Source organism: Colias eurytheme, chromosome 12 (genome assembly GCF_061535395.1).
Source record: "Colias eurytheme isolate Ceu_HAF_F1 chromosome 12, ilColEury1 Martin Lab GWU primary, whole genome shotgun sequence".
In the NCBI taxonomy this organism is placed as follows: domain Eukaryota; kingdom Metazoa; phylum Arthropoda; class Insecta; order Lepidoptera; family Pieridae; genus Colias; species Colias eurytheme.
In genome coordinates this window covers 5348280-5365574 of record NC_142991.1, presented here as the reverse complement: position 1 = coordinate 5365574, position 17295 = coordinate 5348280, and the positions used below count along the sequence as shown (strand labels likewise).

The 17295-nt window shown below is 31.3% G+C and overlaps 3 protein-coding genes across 5 annotated transcripts in view; 1 reads left to right on the top strand and 2 right to left on the bottom strand.

The window, feature by feature from the left end:
* The window catches only part of Msr-110 (DUF3736 domain-containing protein Msr-110), a 41790-nt gene extending 38275 nt beyond the window's left edge, over positions 1 to 3515 (bottom strand). For all 3 annotated transcript variants that reach the window (XM_090108250.1, XM_090108252.1, XM_090108251.1), the window contains exon 1: positions 3331 to 3515. In XM_090108250.1, coding sequence (XP_089964376.1) covers positions 3331 to 3423 — 93 coding nt within the window. In that variant the 5' untranslated portion in view covers positions 3424 to 3515. The remainder of the gene's footprint in view (positions 1 to 3330) is intronic.
* A 4670-nt stretch (positions 3516 to 8185) lies between these two features.
* Pfdn4 (prefoldin subunit 4) lies at positions 8186 to 9197 on the top strand. Its single transcript, XM_090108029.1, has 3 exons — positions 8186 to 8341; positions 8620 to 8841; positions 8917 to 9197. The coding sequence occupies exons 1-3, from the start codon at positions 8309 to 8311 to the stop codon at positions 9067 to 9069; spliced, it is 408 nt and encodes a 135-aa protein (XP_089964155.1). The 5' UTR covers positions 8186 to 8308; the 3' UTR covers positions 9070 to 9197.
* A 4072-nt stretch (positions 9198 to 13269) lies between these two features.
* Positions 13270 to 16917, bottom strand: Nhe1 (Na[+]/H[+] hydrogen exchanger 1). Its single transcript, XM_090107976.1, has 7 exons — positions 15526 to 16917; positions 15284 to 15440; positions 14978 to 15132; positions 14620 to 14771; positions 14351 to 14479; positions 13920 to 14012; positions 13270 to 13677 (listed from the first exon to the last, which is right to left on the bottom strand). The coding sequence occupies exons 1-7, from the start codon at positions 16730 to 16732 to the stop codon at positions 13525 to 13527; spliced, it is 2046 nt and encodes a 681-aa protein (XP_089964102.1). The 5' UTR covers positions 16733 to 16917; the 3' UTR covers positions 13270 to 13524.
* Positions 16918 to 17295: the final 378 nt, after the last annotated feature.

Genomic DNA, 17295 nt, shown 5'->3' with positions numbered 1-17295 from the left:
GGTATCCCTTTTCTGTGTGATCGCAGTAAAACACTGAGTGAAAGTATCTTATAAGTGCATTGGAAACGCGGCGTCTTTCGTTCAATTGACGTCAATTTCAATCTTCGCAATTTGTTTTGCCAATATCCCTCACTATCTCCACTAACGCGCATCCAACATCGATTTTCACAACAAATAAAAATCATCTGTGTCGTTTCCGCTTTTTCAACTGTTGTAGAAAAATTCTTCTTATCTTTGCGGCCATAATATTATATCGTAAGTTATGGTAAAATTCAATACCTTATTAAACATTTGAAAACTGAACTATAAAATAGCATATGAAGAAATGCATGTAGATAATTCTTTGCAAGCTATATAAGAAAGAACAAAGTAAACGAAGTAAGTAAAGGCCAAAATCAATAAACAAAAAAATCTATTCTTGCGTAAAGAGTTGCCATTATTCCTTAAATGTGATGAAAGTTTTTATGATGGTTGCCCACAATATACTTATATGGCGTTTCGTGCAATATTTCACTAGAAGCCTCTCGGCAAACTGTTATCTAATACTGTATTCTTTCTACTCATAACAATTTTATATAGACATGCGCTTTCTAACAATATTGTTTTTGGAAACCAAACATAACATCTTGGCTCTATAATTTTGTAATCTTCCTATTTCAACCTTACCTAAATGTATTTCACATAATACCTTACATGAGTTAAAATACATTGTGATGTCCTGAGTTTAATACAAAAAAACCAATCGAAGTTTATCTCCGTCTTATTTACTGCACTCAATCTTTTGATACCATATTATAATATTTGTATGAACGTCATTTAATTCATCCAAAGCATTTTTTTTTTATGTTTAGTAATAAGTAGACTAATTTGATTTACAACAAACACTAAATATTACTATGAAATCTGGCTCTACCATAAATATTCTCAGAAAAATTGAAATAATATGTGAGTATTGGTATACTCTTTCGAAATCTTCTCAAATCACACATGAAACATCAAACATCCCTTATTTTCCTTGCTGAAAATTATGTTTTAAGTAACGGGTTGTGGCGTTTAAGGCTTAAGCCTAATAGAACCCCTTTTATAGTGTAGTAGAGAGACGTCAGTGAGTTTATAATTGAATTATGCCACTTTCGTTATGGAATTTTCTACAAAAGCCAATAACAAAATTAACCAGCGAATCCGCAACGAACCACTACACTTGCTTCTAGTACAAATTACGTTACTAACTTTTTAGTTTATTGCGCGGATATTGCAATCTCAAGATCAGTTCCACTTACGTAATTCTTAAATGGTCGTAAAATTATTAAATTTGTAACAATTTCTTTTTAAACAGTAAGTTAGTGTGGTAGTTAACGATAAATTGAGTCTAACGTTTGTATGTAAATAGGATTTATACTGTCGCTAAAAGTAGAGTCTCTGACGCAATCATCATTGTGTCCAGTGCCACTTCGTCAACTAACCAAACGATTTCACTTTGTGGTGCTTACGATAGGTTGTATTGCCAGTGGGCTTCAATGAACATAGTACAAAATCGTTTGTATATCTAATGTGGCTAATGTTTATATCAGCCAGTCTTTGATGTAAACTTTTTGGAAATATAATTATACACTATACCTACTACCTAAGTAGATATTTAGTGGAAGTTTGTATTATATTTTTTAGTGGAAGTATGTTTCAGATGTCTTAAAATAATATAAATTTAAAAATATTCTATTGTAAATAGTACATATTTACATTTTTATGATAGCAGTGACCAAGGCAGTGACGCTAATGTGACAATCTGCTGTTTACAAGTTTGTTCGAGAACACTCACGACTCACGAAATCAATTCTCACTTCAGTTCAAATTGAATAAATTTTAAGTCATTGTTTTGAAAGATCGTAAATGTTTTAATTTTCACAATGAATAATACCTATTTGAGAAGTTGATTAAACAAAGGTGGCATATACATAGATATACAATATACACATTGCATTGCGATCTATGTAGGTATACCAACGCATTTAACTGAGGCAATTTATGTAGTAAAATTTAAGTTTTCTTAACAACTAGAGTCGCGTGATGCATGGTAATTACATAATCAGTATTTAAGTTAATGATGGAGAAGAACAATGGAACAATGAATTTCCCACATTTATGGGCACATATCTCATAGTTATTCTTGGAAAAGAACAACTGCATCTTGTATTTACAATGATAATCTGTGCCCACTGCAGATGCGCAAATCCGTTTATATGACGCAGTTTTATTTAGCAACTATTATATATTAAATTAGCATGTCCTTAAAGAAGTATGTACTCTTCTATATTTGGTATATTCTTATAGCTTCTTACAACTTTGAACAATTATTACAAATCAAAATTTATACAAAGTATTTGAATATTGAAAGTAAACACTAAAATAGTATCTAGGTGTTTCACTACTGAAATGTCTATCATGCTATGACTCTATACCTAGCAACTCTGTGTTTTAAATAAATTTCTCATTTGTATTCATAACTGATTCCTGAATAACATATCAAAATGAACTGGTCATCGAGTCTTCGTCACGTTCCAAATGCAGCATATCATGCCAAGTCTTCTACAAGCATTTGTACACTTTATTTATCAGAAGAATTAGTTGATTACTCTGTCAAATAGACATATTATTATTTTGATATTATTAGTATAAACATAGCCAGATTTAGGCATTAGCCATAAAAACATTCGTATGTGTCGACTTATGAATATACTTAATTTGAATTTTGAAACTCCACATATTAGAATGTTGATTTCTTAATCGATTTGACCATTTCCATTCACTTATTCCTACTCAAACTATAATAACAGATTATCGGCTAGATTATGGCAATTATTTAAAAAGCCGAGATAGTATCTATTTATTCAAAGTAAAAGTATTTATATGGAAAATCTAACATGATAGTAATCCCGAGATAACTACACGAGTGGCTACGCGCCAACAACCTAACAACCGCTACAGGCTGAGAGAAAGGCACTTTCCCGACGTTCAAAGATATTACTCGTTTAATTTACAGGAAATTTCCATTAAATTAAAAGTAAACTTAAAAATAATAATGTTCAAGACATCTTCGATACAATTATTATGAAGAGGATTAAAGCCGGTGTTATATCTTATAAGATTCATTTAGTAAGTATGATAAACAAGAACTGAGATAATCCATAAATACACCAAAGACAAATCAAGAAAAACTGTCAACGGACCAGGTTTTTACCATGAAGCATAACACAAACACTGTGAATGAACTCATTTGTGATTTGAGGAGACAAGAAAGTTTAGCCATTAGCATTAAGTAACGGGCGATCTTACCGGCGGTGGTTCTGAGGCACTGTATTCAGAAGGTGGGTATTCTGGTTTCATTGTGATGGTTGCCATGGAGTCTGGTTGGTGCTCCTTCTCCATCACGAAATATTATCTTCACTTGGGGGAATTAACTGTTATAGTATGCGCGCGCGTTGTTTGACGTTCTATAGAGCAGTGCGAGTGAACGGCGAGGAGTCGCGTAGGCGCAACAGTGGTGGGGCTATGCGCAGTGGTGATTGTATAGCCGAAGACGGATGCTTCCCGCTATGACAAATCTATAGGTATTGTTGATATACGTGTTCTAGGTGCATAATAAGTTTAGTATTTTGAATAAGAAAACGAATACTCAGGTAATTGAATATTGGATCGCGTAGGTAGTCAAAAACATGCTGCCTTAAAGGTTACGAGCGCTAAAGGGCAAAGGAGCGGTTGTTATGTTATATTGTATTTGAAGATATAGTGCTCTTTGTCAAATACAAAGAGTATAGTATCATATATCTAAACCAAGTCAAATATGAATAGTTACAATTGAGTAACTATTACTACAGCATGCAAACGTGACTCTCTCCCTTAACAAAAAAAAATTATATGGAAATAAATAAGGTTTTATTTTATTTTTAACTATATATATAGTTGATCGTGAGTTGATCATTGTGTAAAAAACAGATATTTCTAGATAAATATCCGTGTTTTTTAAATAATTACATAACAACATTAACAAAAATGCGATATTTATTTCTAGAAATTCTAGATTTAGTTAACTAGATTTATTCATTTCTATTGTAGACAAACTTGTTACCTTGACTGTGCCAGAATGTTGTCATAGAATTTAGACTGAGGCCTCAACATAAAACACAATTGATTCAATAAACTCTTTAGCTAATGGACCTCATTAGAATTAGTAACTACCTACCTATTATTAAATAATTTAACTGTCATTAATTTATATATGATGGTAATCATTGTAATAGAAGAGCAACTTTAAGGATTAAATTTATTAATAAAGTATATATCTCTTGCTAATCATCATCATTATCATCATCTTCAGCCCTTTTGCTAATGTAGAGCTGTGGAAAAATTTAGAGTTACCTATATTTTTTTATTAGCGCTATAATATAATCGCTATGCTCCAAATATAATGCTATACACCAAATGCTCTATAAATGGAAGACTATGGTTATTGGATTGATATTTAGACGGAAACAGTTTTAATCCGTATTTACCTATAATGCTTTGTTACCGTAAAAATATGCGTATTACGCAAATCTATGGATTTGCATTAACCCATTGACAACCGAGCGCCCCAATCGGGGCGCGACACAATAGATTATCTATTGTGTCTGTGCATTCCGGGATTTATTCCATTCTAATACCAAAAACTAATACCACTGGTATTTGTTTCAATTCATATTTTTTTTCTATTCCGAACCGATACCATTGTTTAAACTAATACCAAAACAAGTTCAAAGATATAAGGTACAGTCAGTAAAAATGCTTTGTATGTAAATATAAGACCTTTAATTGAAAAAAAAAACAGATAACTCCAAAAAAATCAAATTTTGTTAACAAACGTCTTGTTCAATGATAAAATATCACTTAAATAATCAACTTTAATATAATTTTAGTTCCTCTCTATACCTGTAGGTATAATTTTTTTTTTGCAAAAACATCAAACAGGAAGAATTTACTTACAATCTAAAAGTTACAAAATATCTCAAAAAATTAACTCTTAATTTATATTGAAATTTATCTGACATAGTTATTATTAGACAGGTACTAGTCCGGGATACATCGCCCATTTTTGCAAGTGATTACTATCAAGCTAATTTTTCGTGAGTAGCTTTATTTTGATGAGATGCCCAATAATTTCATGTACGAAACTCTCGATTGTGGTAGCTTACAGAGGTAACAAGGATAAAAATTTTTGATTTGACGGTTCTCAAATATTTATTACGCAATTTGTAGGACAATATGTCTGTTGAATTATATAAGTATTAAATAAGTGAAAATAAAAAAATCAGCTTGTTAGTAATCATTCATGATGACTTCGTTATCGATACAAATTGGAAAGGGGGACTCTTTGATCAAACCATAGATTTTGTAGGACAAATATTTTTTCGAATAATTTAGATAATTATCTTGAGATTGAACAAAAAAAACATTCAGTTAGTAATTAATATTTGAGAACCATCAAATCAAAATATTTTATCCTTGTTTCCTCTGGTAGCTACCACAATCGAGAGTTTCATACATGAAATTATTGGGCATCTCATCAAAATAAAGCTACTCACGAAAAATTAGCTTGATAGTAATCACTTGCAAAAATGGGCGATAAATCCCGGACTATACGTAATTATTCACGTCTACCTATCTCATAACAACTATGTCAGGTAAATTTTTAACAAAAAGAAATCACTTTTTATCTAACAATTGTAAAATATCACAGAAAATCAACTTTTTGTATAATCTCATCAGTCATTCATCACCTACATAGCAATGAATCAGCATTTTTTTTTTGCAATAATATCTAATATGAAAAATTCACTTTAAATCTAACAATTATAAAATATCACAGAAAATTTCTCTCCGAGTCAAAGCACAACATTCCAGTCACACTTGACTCTGATTGGTTGTTTCGAATTTTGGAACAATAGAGCAAACTCACCCTTTCTCGCGGTAAAAAAAATAGCAAGATGATTCACTAAAACTACTCTTACCTATGCTAACCTTTGTAAAAATATTGGAGTGAAGTGAATTTGGAAAGTTTTAAGCATTATATTACGATTACATAAAAATATTGAAAAACAAATTTACTTTGATTAGGTTTGACTGCGCTGACTGTACCAAATTCAAGTTGTAGGTATTCGTTCGTACATTAAATTAAATTATTTAAAAAGTGGTATCCGTTCGGAATAGAAAAAAATATGAGTTGAAACAAATACCAGTGGTATTAGTTTTTGGTATTAGAATGGAATAAATCGATTCCGGGGACTGATGGATGAAACGCATATAGGATTTAAATTGAATAAAAAAAAACTGAACATTATCGCAAGAAAACAAACGGACAAGAGGACATCAAGCGAAACAAGGGCAACTCGCTTGTTATGTTTATAATTATTAATATGTTAAAATATATTGTATAAATCCTAATTGGTGTTCTTGTGTCCTCACTTCTCTTCAGTATCACGGAAGAAAACAATACATCGTTAAACCTGAAATCGTGACACGTATACAGTAAAGTTGATACTATTCCGCGGGTCTATCTAGTATAATAAAAAATGAAATAGGTATGTAATACATATTTTAGTAGATGCAAAAGAAGCATTGGTAAATACTTCCGAAGGATATTTATTTATAAAATATATATTATAATTGGGCTTTTTTTAGGATATTTGAAACGTTTGAAAGTAATTGCCTGCATTAAGTACCTAGTATCAGGAGTTTGAGATAAGTAGGTACCTACTACAATTTATTATACTTACATACAACTTTATTGTTTAAGAGTAGATATATCTGTTACTAAATTTGATAAATAAATATTTAAATCTATTCATTATTATTTTTACTTATAGTACGTTAGTCATCGAAGTCTCAAAAATCCAATTCCCAAATACCTAGTTTGACTACTTCCGTGGACCGTGAAATACAATTTATAACAGAGATGTTTTTATCACTATCAATACATAGTATGTATAAAATAAAATCGCTTTCCACCGTCCGCGTCTGTGTGTCTATATGCTTGCTTGTATCTTTAAAATTACGCAACAGAATTAATGTCGTTATTTTTAAATAGAAAGACTGATTCTTCGGGAGACGCCGCGAACGGAAAGCTAAATAATTATAAATTATAATTATTATTAAAATGTATAAATCAATAGTTCACTAACGTATTCAGATAACTGACAGAATATATCTATAACTTTAGTGAACAAACAGCAGGTAAAGTCCAGTTTCTATTGTTTTTTTATCCGAGTATATAAGTAATACCTTTATTTTATACCTATATCAATTACTCAGAACAAAAGTATCTACCTAGGTACTTTTTCAACGTTTTTTTTTTACTATTGAACGATTTATAAATCTTGATTAATACAATAATTATTGTTTTATGAGTGTTTTAATTTTTTTTTTGCATTTATCAGGTTTTTATAAATTAAATTTTCAGATAGATATAGATATTCATTATCCAAAGTGTCATCGTACATAGAGACATATCCTCAAAGAAGATAAGCGTGAACTAATAGACTGTAATTGCTGCTGTGTTACGTACGACAATCCCCACTCATCGCACAAGGCACCGAAGGCTTTTATTTTCTTTCCTGAAAGTTCGCAGCTTTTAAAGCAAAATCGCTTTTTAAAAGCTAACAACAAACGTATTTACAGAGCATACATCCGCAATCCGCATAATATATGGGCTGTGGTGATTGGTAGGTACTTGGTAGCGACTAGCGACCCACCAACGGGCAACGCGATTGTCTGTTCTTACGTTTCTTACCTAATCAAGACAATTAATTAACTATATCTTTATAATAGCTTGCTGCGAGATATACGGAACTAGACCGATAAGCAGCGAGATCTGTCGCGAGTAGACGCAGTCATGTTTACACACGCTTTCGCAACTTCTAGCAAGAAGCGCTTGACAAACTGTCGCGACAGAACTTGCTTTATGGTTTACACTTGCAAGCTGCTGTCAGACAGACTGTCGGACAGTTCTTGCGGAAGTTTACTTGCAGATGTAAACACAGCCTAAGCTTAAAACGACTTCTTCTTCTTTTTTTCAAATGGCAACTCCCGATTCCAGCGAGGACGGCAAGACGACTCTATGGAATTGTTAATTGTTAAATGACTAAACGTCAAGTGTCAACAGTCAAACGTCAAAATCATCAGTTTAATTTTAGGGTTATATTATTTTACATTACAATTCAATAATCTGTTTGAAAATAATATATTGTAAACACCTGATAACTTTATATTAATTAAAGCAATGGCAAACTCTGGAAAAGGCACTTACCGACCGGTTTGTAGACATTTAAAAATATATTTAGAAAATTTTTATCTATCCAGTGAAAGACTAGTATAAAATTGCAATTTCACCAAAAATGGTAAATCTATTGTAAAGCTAAAAACTGACTGAAAGTAATGCAAGTACCAAGCCGATCAGTGAATCTATTCAAATTTTATTTACATATCCATTTATCCACAAAAATTTAAGTAAATCTCGGTCGAAATAATGTCATGCGTTATTGAGCGTATGTTATTTTAATTCCCAATAACTTATTCAACAAATAATTTTAGGATTCAGATGTACATATATCATTTGAAGATCAACAGAAAATTAACAAATTTGCCCGTTTGAACGCCAAAGCAGATGATATAAAGGATGAATTGAAAATTAAACAAAATGATATAAAAAACTTAGAGGAGGCTGTAGAGGAATTAGCTCTTGCAGATGATTCAGAAAAAATACCCTTCTTAATTGGTGAAGTATTCATTTGTCAAAGTCTGGAAGATACATTGGTAAGTATACCATTTATCTGTATAATCAAATATATAATTGATAACTAATAGTGATTGCAATGCTTTTTTTTTCAGAAATCATTAGAAGACATGAAAGGTAAAAAGCAAAATGAGATTTTTGAGTTGGAATCTAAATGTGAAGAGCTGAAATCCCAAATGAGTGAGCTCAAAGCACACCTGTATGGTAAATTTGGAAGTCATATTAATTTGGAAAATGAAGAAGATTGATCTTATTCTCCAAAGTGCTTTAAGTGCTTATCTTCTTAATTATTTCAAGCATATTTATAATTCTCAATTAATTTACCTAAAAGTGTTATGCTTAGTATGTAATGTATAAATAAATAACTTTAACAAAAGATGATTATTTATTATTATTTCATTAAAATAAAGATTTTATGTACTATGAAAATCAACAAAAAAGCTGCAATACAGTCTAAGGCTGTAAGTTAACAATACACCTCTTTTATAATACAGTTTGATTAAAAAAAAATACTGTCTTATCATTTATCTCTATTTACCTTTATAGTAAATTAAATTGTATTTAGAAATACAACAATAAGCAATGAACAATTCTAAATTACTTACATTGTTTATGATAAGATTGTTAATTTATCAAAAAAAATATGATTATTGAAAAATTATGTATTGGCATAATAATTATGTACTCAATTTTTCAAATATTTTAGTGATAAGAGCATAAAAAAAAGACATTTTTTTGTGTCACAAAATATAATTAAGCGCACATATTTAGCACAACCAATAAAAAATCCATAATGCTATACAATGTTATAACAACTTTGTGCATATAATTCAACTAATAATAATAATACTTAATAAATAATACATTATATTACATTATCACAATAGCTGACTACAGAAAGGCATCACATCATTTATAATAAGCAGGACCATTAATTTATATTTCCTAAGTACTTAATAAAAATTATTTAATACTTCTTAATATTCAAAATTAAAATCATATTTAAATAAAAAATTTACTTTAATCCTGAATGAGAGAAAATTTTCTTTAATAGATAATCATTAGTAATTTTAAACCCTTAAAGAATTTAAAAAATCTTATACATTTTAGATAGGTTATTGATTATATATCCAGATATATCATACAATGCCATTTTTATATCAATAAAATGCAGGAAACATGAACATAAAAACTGAATTCACAAAAAATACTTAGACAATTATTATATAATCTGCAAAAGGTGCTTTCACATTTGTAAAAAGAAAATTAATGCAACTGCATAATAAAAATTTGTGCCTCATTAAGGCTGCAGTCTAGCAAAATTGCGTTTTCAACAAGTTATTTGACAATTTTTTCCCGGCTAATGAAATGATAAACTGAATTTTTTTTTCTTGTTTATCAATTAGTGTTATATACGCAATGCGCGTGAATTTTTTCACATTTATAAAGTTACTTTATGTTACCTTAATCAGGCCTTCAAGATAAGTCTCTTTCCCCCAAAGACATTTCGAGCTAAGTTTGTGCACTCACTACGTTGCAACCGATTACAATTTATACAATCCGATCAGCGCATTATTATCCTTATATAGTCGTTATTAAAAACTGCTGAATACAATTGCCGAAAAACTTATGATTTTCCTAATTAGAACGTTATAAATTCATTAAATTTCCCATTTTTTGCCTTACAAAATCTATTGATAAATACTGCTAAAAGTTATTTTTTCCATTCATTTATTCGAGTTGGTTGAAGACCAATGAGTGTTAATCCTTTAAAAAAAATTTTTTTTCAATTTTGATAATTCTTTAAATATTAAAAAAATATTTAAAATAATTAGGAAAAATCCTAGCGAATTTCATTAGTCGCGCTCCTTGGGCCGGAGCGTTCTGACGTGTGCTCTACGCTCGATTTTCCTTCATACCGAAGTGAAAGTTGCTCTACTTCATTAAATTTAATATTTTTGTTAATTGATTATTTTTATCTTAGTTTTGTGCAAATATTCGTATTTTTAAACATTTGATTTCGATATGGAAAATAAACGAAAAAAATACGCGTGTAACTACTAGAAAAAAAATTATCTTCGAACATAAAGTTAATGAAACCAAATAGATTGCAAAGGTGATTGGCAACAATTTCTTTATTTTACGGGGTGTCAGTAAAGGGATGTATATTTCTTTAAAACTAAAGTAAGCTCATAAATTTTCTTATAATATATTTTTTTTTGAAGTTCCAAAAATGTTTATTTTTCGTTTGAGAAATAATATAAACTTGTATTGAGAACTTGAACTTCCCAAGTTCATCCGGGGAAATCCCCATACGGGGAAAATGATTTGTTTACTCCAAAATTATATGCCGAGGTGTTTTAATTTTTTCTTCTAGTCATTTTCAACGTAGCGGCATGTTGTTTGATTATTAATTTTGTAACTTAAATACAGGTTGGTTTTATATTCTGATCTTACAGACGCGCTGACAAATTTAGTCCGCCATTTCTAGTTTAGTCCACCAACTCTAAGTACCAATATTAAAACGAATGGATTATCATCACATCATCAAAACTCAGATGTAATGGAAGATCACAATAACATAGAAAATTCAGTGGGTGTTGAGAACTAAACAAACAGAAGTAACAGAGACGCGAAGAATAAAAAAAGAGGACGAAAACGATAATTCGTTGATGCTTTCCCTTTTCGACGTATTGTTAGGGTACATCACCAATCTGCAAAAAACAAAACTGATGATTCCCAATTGCTGATTAAAAATGAAAAACAAATAATCGACAACAGTGGTGAAAATTTGCTGATCACAATGAAACATCCTTCAGTGGTAGCAGATTTACTCATTTAAAATGTATCGGTGAACAGCGTAAAGGAGAGGAGGACAGGAAAACATTATGAATGTGGATGGTGGATTGTATACAGGGTGTAATCGTTAAGTATGTGCAGGCGATTATGACGTTATTATTGCAGGTATCAAAAAACTTAAAACTGATATCGAAATTACTTTACCTAATGAGCAAAATGACAATAATAACTTTTTAAAAGTATAACGAGAAATATCTAAAAAAATTACTTTATATACTCCCATATCAAAAAGGGAAAATGGGACTAGTAGAAGTTAAATGTCTAATTCCGGCAAAAGACATGAATGCGGAAGATGCGGTTAAAAATAAAAAAAAATGACGTGTGGCACTCGGGGACTGCCGCGGTAAAGCTATTGCATAGCTTGCCTTCAAGCCACAGCTCCGAGCTCGTCGGAGTGGGGAGCATGAGGTGTTTTCGTTACGGAATTTCTCGATTCGGTCCCCGCGCTCAAGGCCCGCGATAGAAGCTATGCAATAATGCTTAAAAATTAATATTTGAAATACAATGCAAAAAATAACACTTTTGAAATACAAATAAGCAGACTTCTGCTTCTGCAACGTTTAGTTGCTGTCTGCTTATTTGCTGTTTGGACTGGAGTGAATCATTCGTTAAAAATAGAATACTTATATAAAAAATTATGTAACGTTTAGGCAAAATAAAATGATGGACCATTATCAAGATTTTACATAAATTGCCTACTGTCAGAATTGATTGATTCGAGACTTCAGCATTCGATGCCCATCAAGGACCAATCCTATATCATTCAAGCGATTGAAAAAAAATAGAGATAAATCCAGTGCAACCGATAAAGCATCAGAATGCTAGCAAAAGATTTATTAGGTTTATCAATATAAATCTATATACATATTATACATAATATAATAAATCTGTAGAAGACGCGAAGACCGACATCCGCGCGGACGGAGTCGCGGGCGGAAGCTAGTCAGAAATAAATATCTTTTGTTTTCATTTGCGTATTTTTCTATTTTATAATTTTTTAACACAAACATTACATTTTTTTTATTATATACAAAATTTGTTTATCCGTTTTATTAGTTAAACTGAACAACTTTCACTAAGAAACTTAGGTCGAAAAAAATGTATAGAGTTCTGCATTTTGTATGGAAAGCTTATTTTTTTAGGGTTCCGTAGCCAAAATGGCAAAAACGGAACCCTTATAGTTTCGTCATGTCCGTCTGTCCGTCTGTCCGTCTGTCCGTCTGTCACAGCCGATTTACTCGGAAACTATAAGTACTACAGTGATGAAATTTGATGGGAATATGTGTTGTTTATATTTCGTCCAAATTTCTTTGTAAAAGTTGATCAGTTATATAAACATGAAGTTGAAGATATCAATAGAAAGTATTCGCAAATTTTGTGTACTGATAAAAAAAAATCACCCGGTGTAATTTTCACGAAAATTGTTTCAAATTGTCATTTTTGGTACTTATTACGAATATTAAATTATGCATACGAATGATTTAATTTTTAAAAATTAAGTGGAGCAACTTTCCCTTAGTACATTTGTATTATTTACATATAAGATGACAGGATGCATTTGTTTGCACTACTAGACCAAGCCCTTAACAAATTATAAATCATAAGACATATTTCTCTATAAATATCATGAATGATGAATGTAATACAATAAAATAAATTCAGGTTCATGGAAACTAAAATTACATCATCATCATATAATACATGTACTTTCACTTTGTCAACTGAATAAGAACTTATGCTAAATTTCAAAGGTACATATTCTTCCACATTTAAGATGTATAGAGTAAAATATTAAATAAAAATATGCTAAATAAGTAAATACTGTTGGTATTAATGTCACTAGCTCATACGCCTCTTTGTAAACTGGAGCGGGAGTTTGACAAGGAACTTTGTTGTATACTTTCTTCTTCATCTGTATCGTGATCATTGGATATCCTTATTGCTTGGTACCATTGGTTGGTAAGGTCTGTCATCTGACTCTTACAATCTTTCAATTCCTGTAAATTATAAGATATTTCACAATTACTAGTGTTATTTAGCCTTCAGGTATTTAAGAGTACTATTGTGACAAAAATAGGCTACCCAGTTCCCACCACTACCATAATATTATGAATTTGAGAAAGGGAAGCCAGGTAGTCTGGCGTCGTAACGAGTGATCTAATGAAACGGTTTACCCAACCATAAAAGGTACCACTCCAAAAAAATTATCAGTTGAAATGAGTACAAAGTAATCACATACCTGATGTGTAAATCGCCTGGTGAAGAATGGTATTAGATATTTTATATCCAAACGCACAAATCCTTTCAATCTAGTAGCATGAGAGTAGTTCACCTGCAATGAAACAAGTAGAAAAGCCATTTAATATAGGTACATCAATGGTGAGGGCCTCACACTTCAAATTTATACGTCTGGGGTTCGAATTTTTCTGCACTTATTATAACATCACAACTGCTCGCACAGTGAAGGAAAAAGTCATGAGGAAACCGACATGTCAAAGGTTGAAAAGTTCAAAGGCATCAGATATCACCTGCCAACCCGCACTTTGCGAGTGTGGTGGATTATGGCCTGTGACCATAGGAGGCCCGTGTCCCATTGAGAACGTATATGGTTGATGACGACATGTTTAACAGGCAATAAAATAATTGAATTCCTACTTCATATAAATTTACCTCCAATTCTTCTTCAGTAATTTCCGATAGATGCTCAGAATCAATTGTTTGTCCCCATTCTTTTGTTTTAGATAAACTGACTTCCTTCTGCTTACGCAATGGTCGTGATCGCTTCGTTTTCTTGTTAGCCTACATTTATAAAAAAAAAAATTAAACATTATGTAATAAATAAATAAGTTTTTGTAGGGTATTTTTATTTTAAATTATGGATATGATTTATTGTTACAAACTAAGCATAATAATAAATAGTTAAATAAATATAAGATTACCCGTAGAAATTTCAGTAATGGCATAGTAGAACCTCCAAAGAATAATGTAGTAAACAGCACTATTATAAGCGTTGTGGTTATAATTACGTGTCGAGTTTCGTCAGAGAAGTTAAGATGAAGAGAAAGTGCATAAGAAATTGCACCACGCAAACCTGAAAAAAAACGTACATTTATATTTAATCTGAAAAAAATATTGTTGTTTATATGAGATTCCAGGGCAATTGAAAAGTATTTGGGTATGGAAATATTTTTTATGCCCCAAATACATTTTTATTCTTGTTTATGAGTAAGCCAACTTAGCACATTATGTTATAATATTTTAAACAGGCATTCAACAATAAAATATACAACATCTTACCACTAAACCACATTATAAACATCATTTTCTTGGTTATCTTATGTTCTCTGAATTTATTACAAAGTAATGCAAGTGGAAATATATTTGCAGCTCTTCCTAGTAGACAAAGCACTATGCTCCAAACAACAAGGGCTGGTTCCACTCTATGACGGAAACTGAAATAAAATGTATAATTGAAAAATGGAAATAAAAATTTTCTATTCTTTTGCAGCGAAAATTAGGAATAAAACAACTATTTAATAAAAAAAATAATACTTCTTAAGCTACTACACTTCTGACATTGTACATAAAAATTGTGCAACCCACCTAAATATAGCTAATCCGAGATACGCAAACACACATGTTTCTGCTATGAAAGCAAGAGTTCTCATAGTTTGCTGCATAGTAACCTGTGTAACTGTAGATAGATTGAAATGGGTGTAGTGGGACATAACAATACCACAGAACAATATCGCCATAATTCCTGGAAACAAAATATACCATAAAAATATGTTAATTAATGAACAATTAAAAAAATCATGTGACAAATACAAAATTTATTAACTTACCAGATAAATGAATTCCTTCAGCAAGCACATAAGGTGCATATGTAAACACAAGCATCATTCCAAATTCAAGAGATGGATTTTTACGCAAATCTACATGTTTCAACAAAAGAGCACTTATAAGTGCAAAGACAACCCCAATACCAGCTGATGCAAAAAACATAAGCCAGAAACGGTTAATTGCAGATAAGATAGCATCCATTGTCGACATGACTGGATCGTTAGAACCTAGCACAGCTGTAGTGAGGACGATAGCAACAGCATCATTTAATATACTCTCTCCAAATACTAACATATTTAATACTGGATCAACGTCTAAAGCATGAAAGATTGCAACTGTAGCAACAGGGTCGACGGCTGATATTAAAGAACCAAATGCAAATGATTCTACAAAACTCAGCTTATAAACAACTTGGGCCAATCCCAATAAATAAATTCCAGCCCCAATAACAAATGCAGATATTGCAGTACCAACAATTGCAAACAGCAATATTGATCCAATATTCTGAAAGAAATTTCCCTTATGGAGATTGTAACCAGATTCAAAAATGATTGGTGGTAAGAGAACTAAGAAAAAAGCAGTGGGTGAGAATGCTTCTTCTTTTCTCCAATTGGCTATGTTCCTAATAGACATTAAATTGATAAGCATACCAATGAGGGCACCTAAGAATACTATGACAACACTTTCTGGCAAATATGAAAACCCAGTTTGCAACATGAGATGTATTAGCAATATCCCAAGAGCTAGAACACACAGTACAAAAAATATAGCCATAGAACTATTATGTTCATCTTCTGCTGAACTCTTCCCAGGAAGTGCTGCTACATCAGAAGGACTGACATCCGAGGCATTCGGCGCGACCGTTGAAGACACATTTACTTGAGGAACAGGTGAAGTTGAAGAATTTGAGGAACTTTCATTGACAGTATTCGGACTTTCCGTTGTAATATTTACTGGTAATGATGAATTCGCTATATTTTGTAGTGTTACAGGAAGTTCACTCGAACTCGAAATATTTTGTATTACTCCGCGCTTCGACCTTGAAATAACTTTTTCTTTTAAATTATGGACAAATGGCATATCTTTAACATTGTTTGCATCCTTAAATGGGTCTTCTTCAAATATAAATTCCTCATTTTCAGTATTAACTGTATTTAATACTCCAAATATGCAAAGGACATAATAAAATATGTTTGCGACTTTAGTCATTTTTAATTATTTTGTTTCGTCTAGATTGACAATAGTAACTATATATTTTCACATATAACCTTACACATTGAAGAATTTCAAGATACCAATAATTTTAATTCGTTTATCAAGCGCCGTTTTAACATTAAAAAACATGATAAATATTTCTGAATTTCTAGAAACTGTATCAATAGTCAATCAGCAATCATCATCAGTCAATCAGACATGATAACCTGTCTGTTTGTAATTACGCTACGGATATGACATTGACAATTGACATATAACGAAGGGTTTGAGTTTTGAGATGGTTATGACCATAGACAAACACAAGTTAATAGTCGACTGTCGACCTGTGGTTGACTGTGGGTTGCTCCGAGGTGGGTTGACTCATGGTTGGCATGCATGGTTGACTCTTGGTTGCTCGGAGCAATTAACTAGCTTGGTTGACTCCATAATCCATGTTGTCTCAGATGACGTAAGTCATAACTATTGGGGGCCCGATAATCTTGAGAAAAACATAATATAATCTTCCTATAGTATATATTGGATAGGTTTTAATATTTAAGAATTTAAATATCCAACAT

Bases quoted from the DNA above. Each gene is read 5' to 3' on its own strand.
- Pfdn4 (XM_090108029.1), top strand. From the start codon at position 8,309: ATGGCAAACTCTGGAAAAGGCACTTACCGACCG. The intron at 8,342-8,619 runs GTTTGTAGACAT...AAATAATTTTAG, and splicing joins GAAAAGGCACTTACCGACCG to GATTCAGATGTACATATATC. The intron at 8,842-8,916 runs GTAAGTATACCA...TTTTTTTTTCAG, and splicing joins AAAGTCTGGAAGATACATTG to AAATCATTAGAAGACATGAA.
- Nhe1 (XM_090107976.1), bottom strand. From the start codon at position 16,732: ATGACTAAAGTCGCAAACATATTTTATTATGTCCTTTGCATATTTGGA. The intron at 15,133-15,283 runs GTGGGTTGCACA...ATTTTATTTCAG, and splicing joins CTCGGATTAGCTATATTTAG to TTTCCGTCATAGAGTGGAAC. The intron at 14,480-14,619 runs GTAATCTTATAT...TTATAAATGTAG, and splicing joins CATTACTGAAATTTCTACGG to GCTAACAAGAAAACGAAGCG.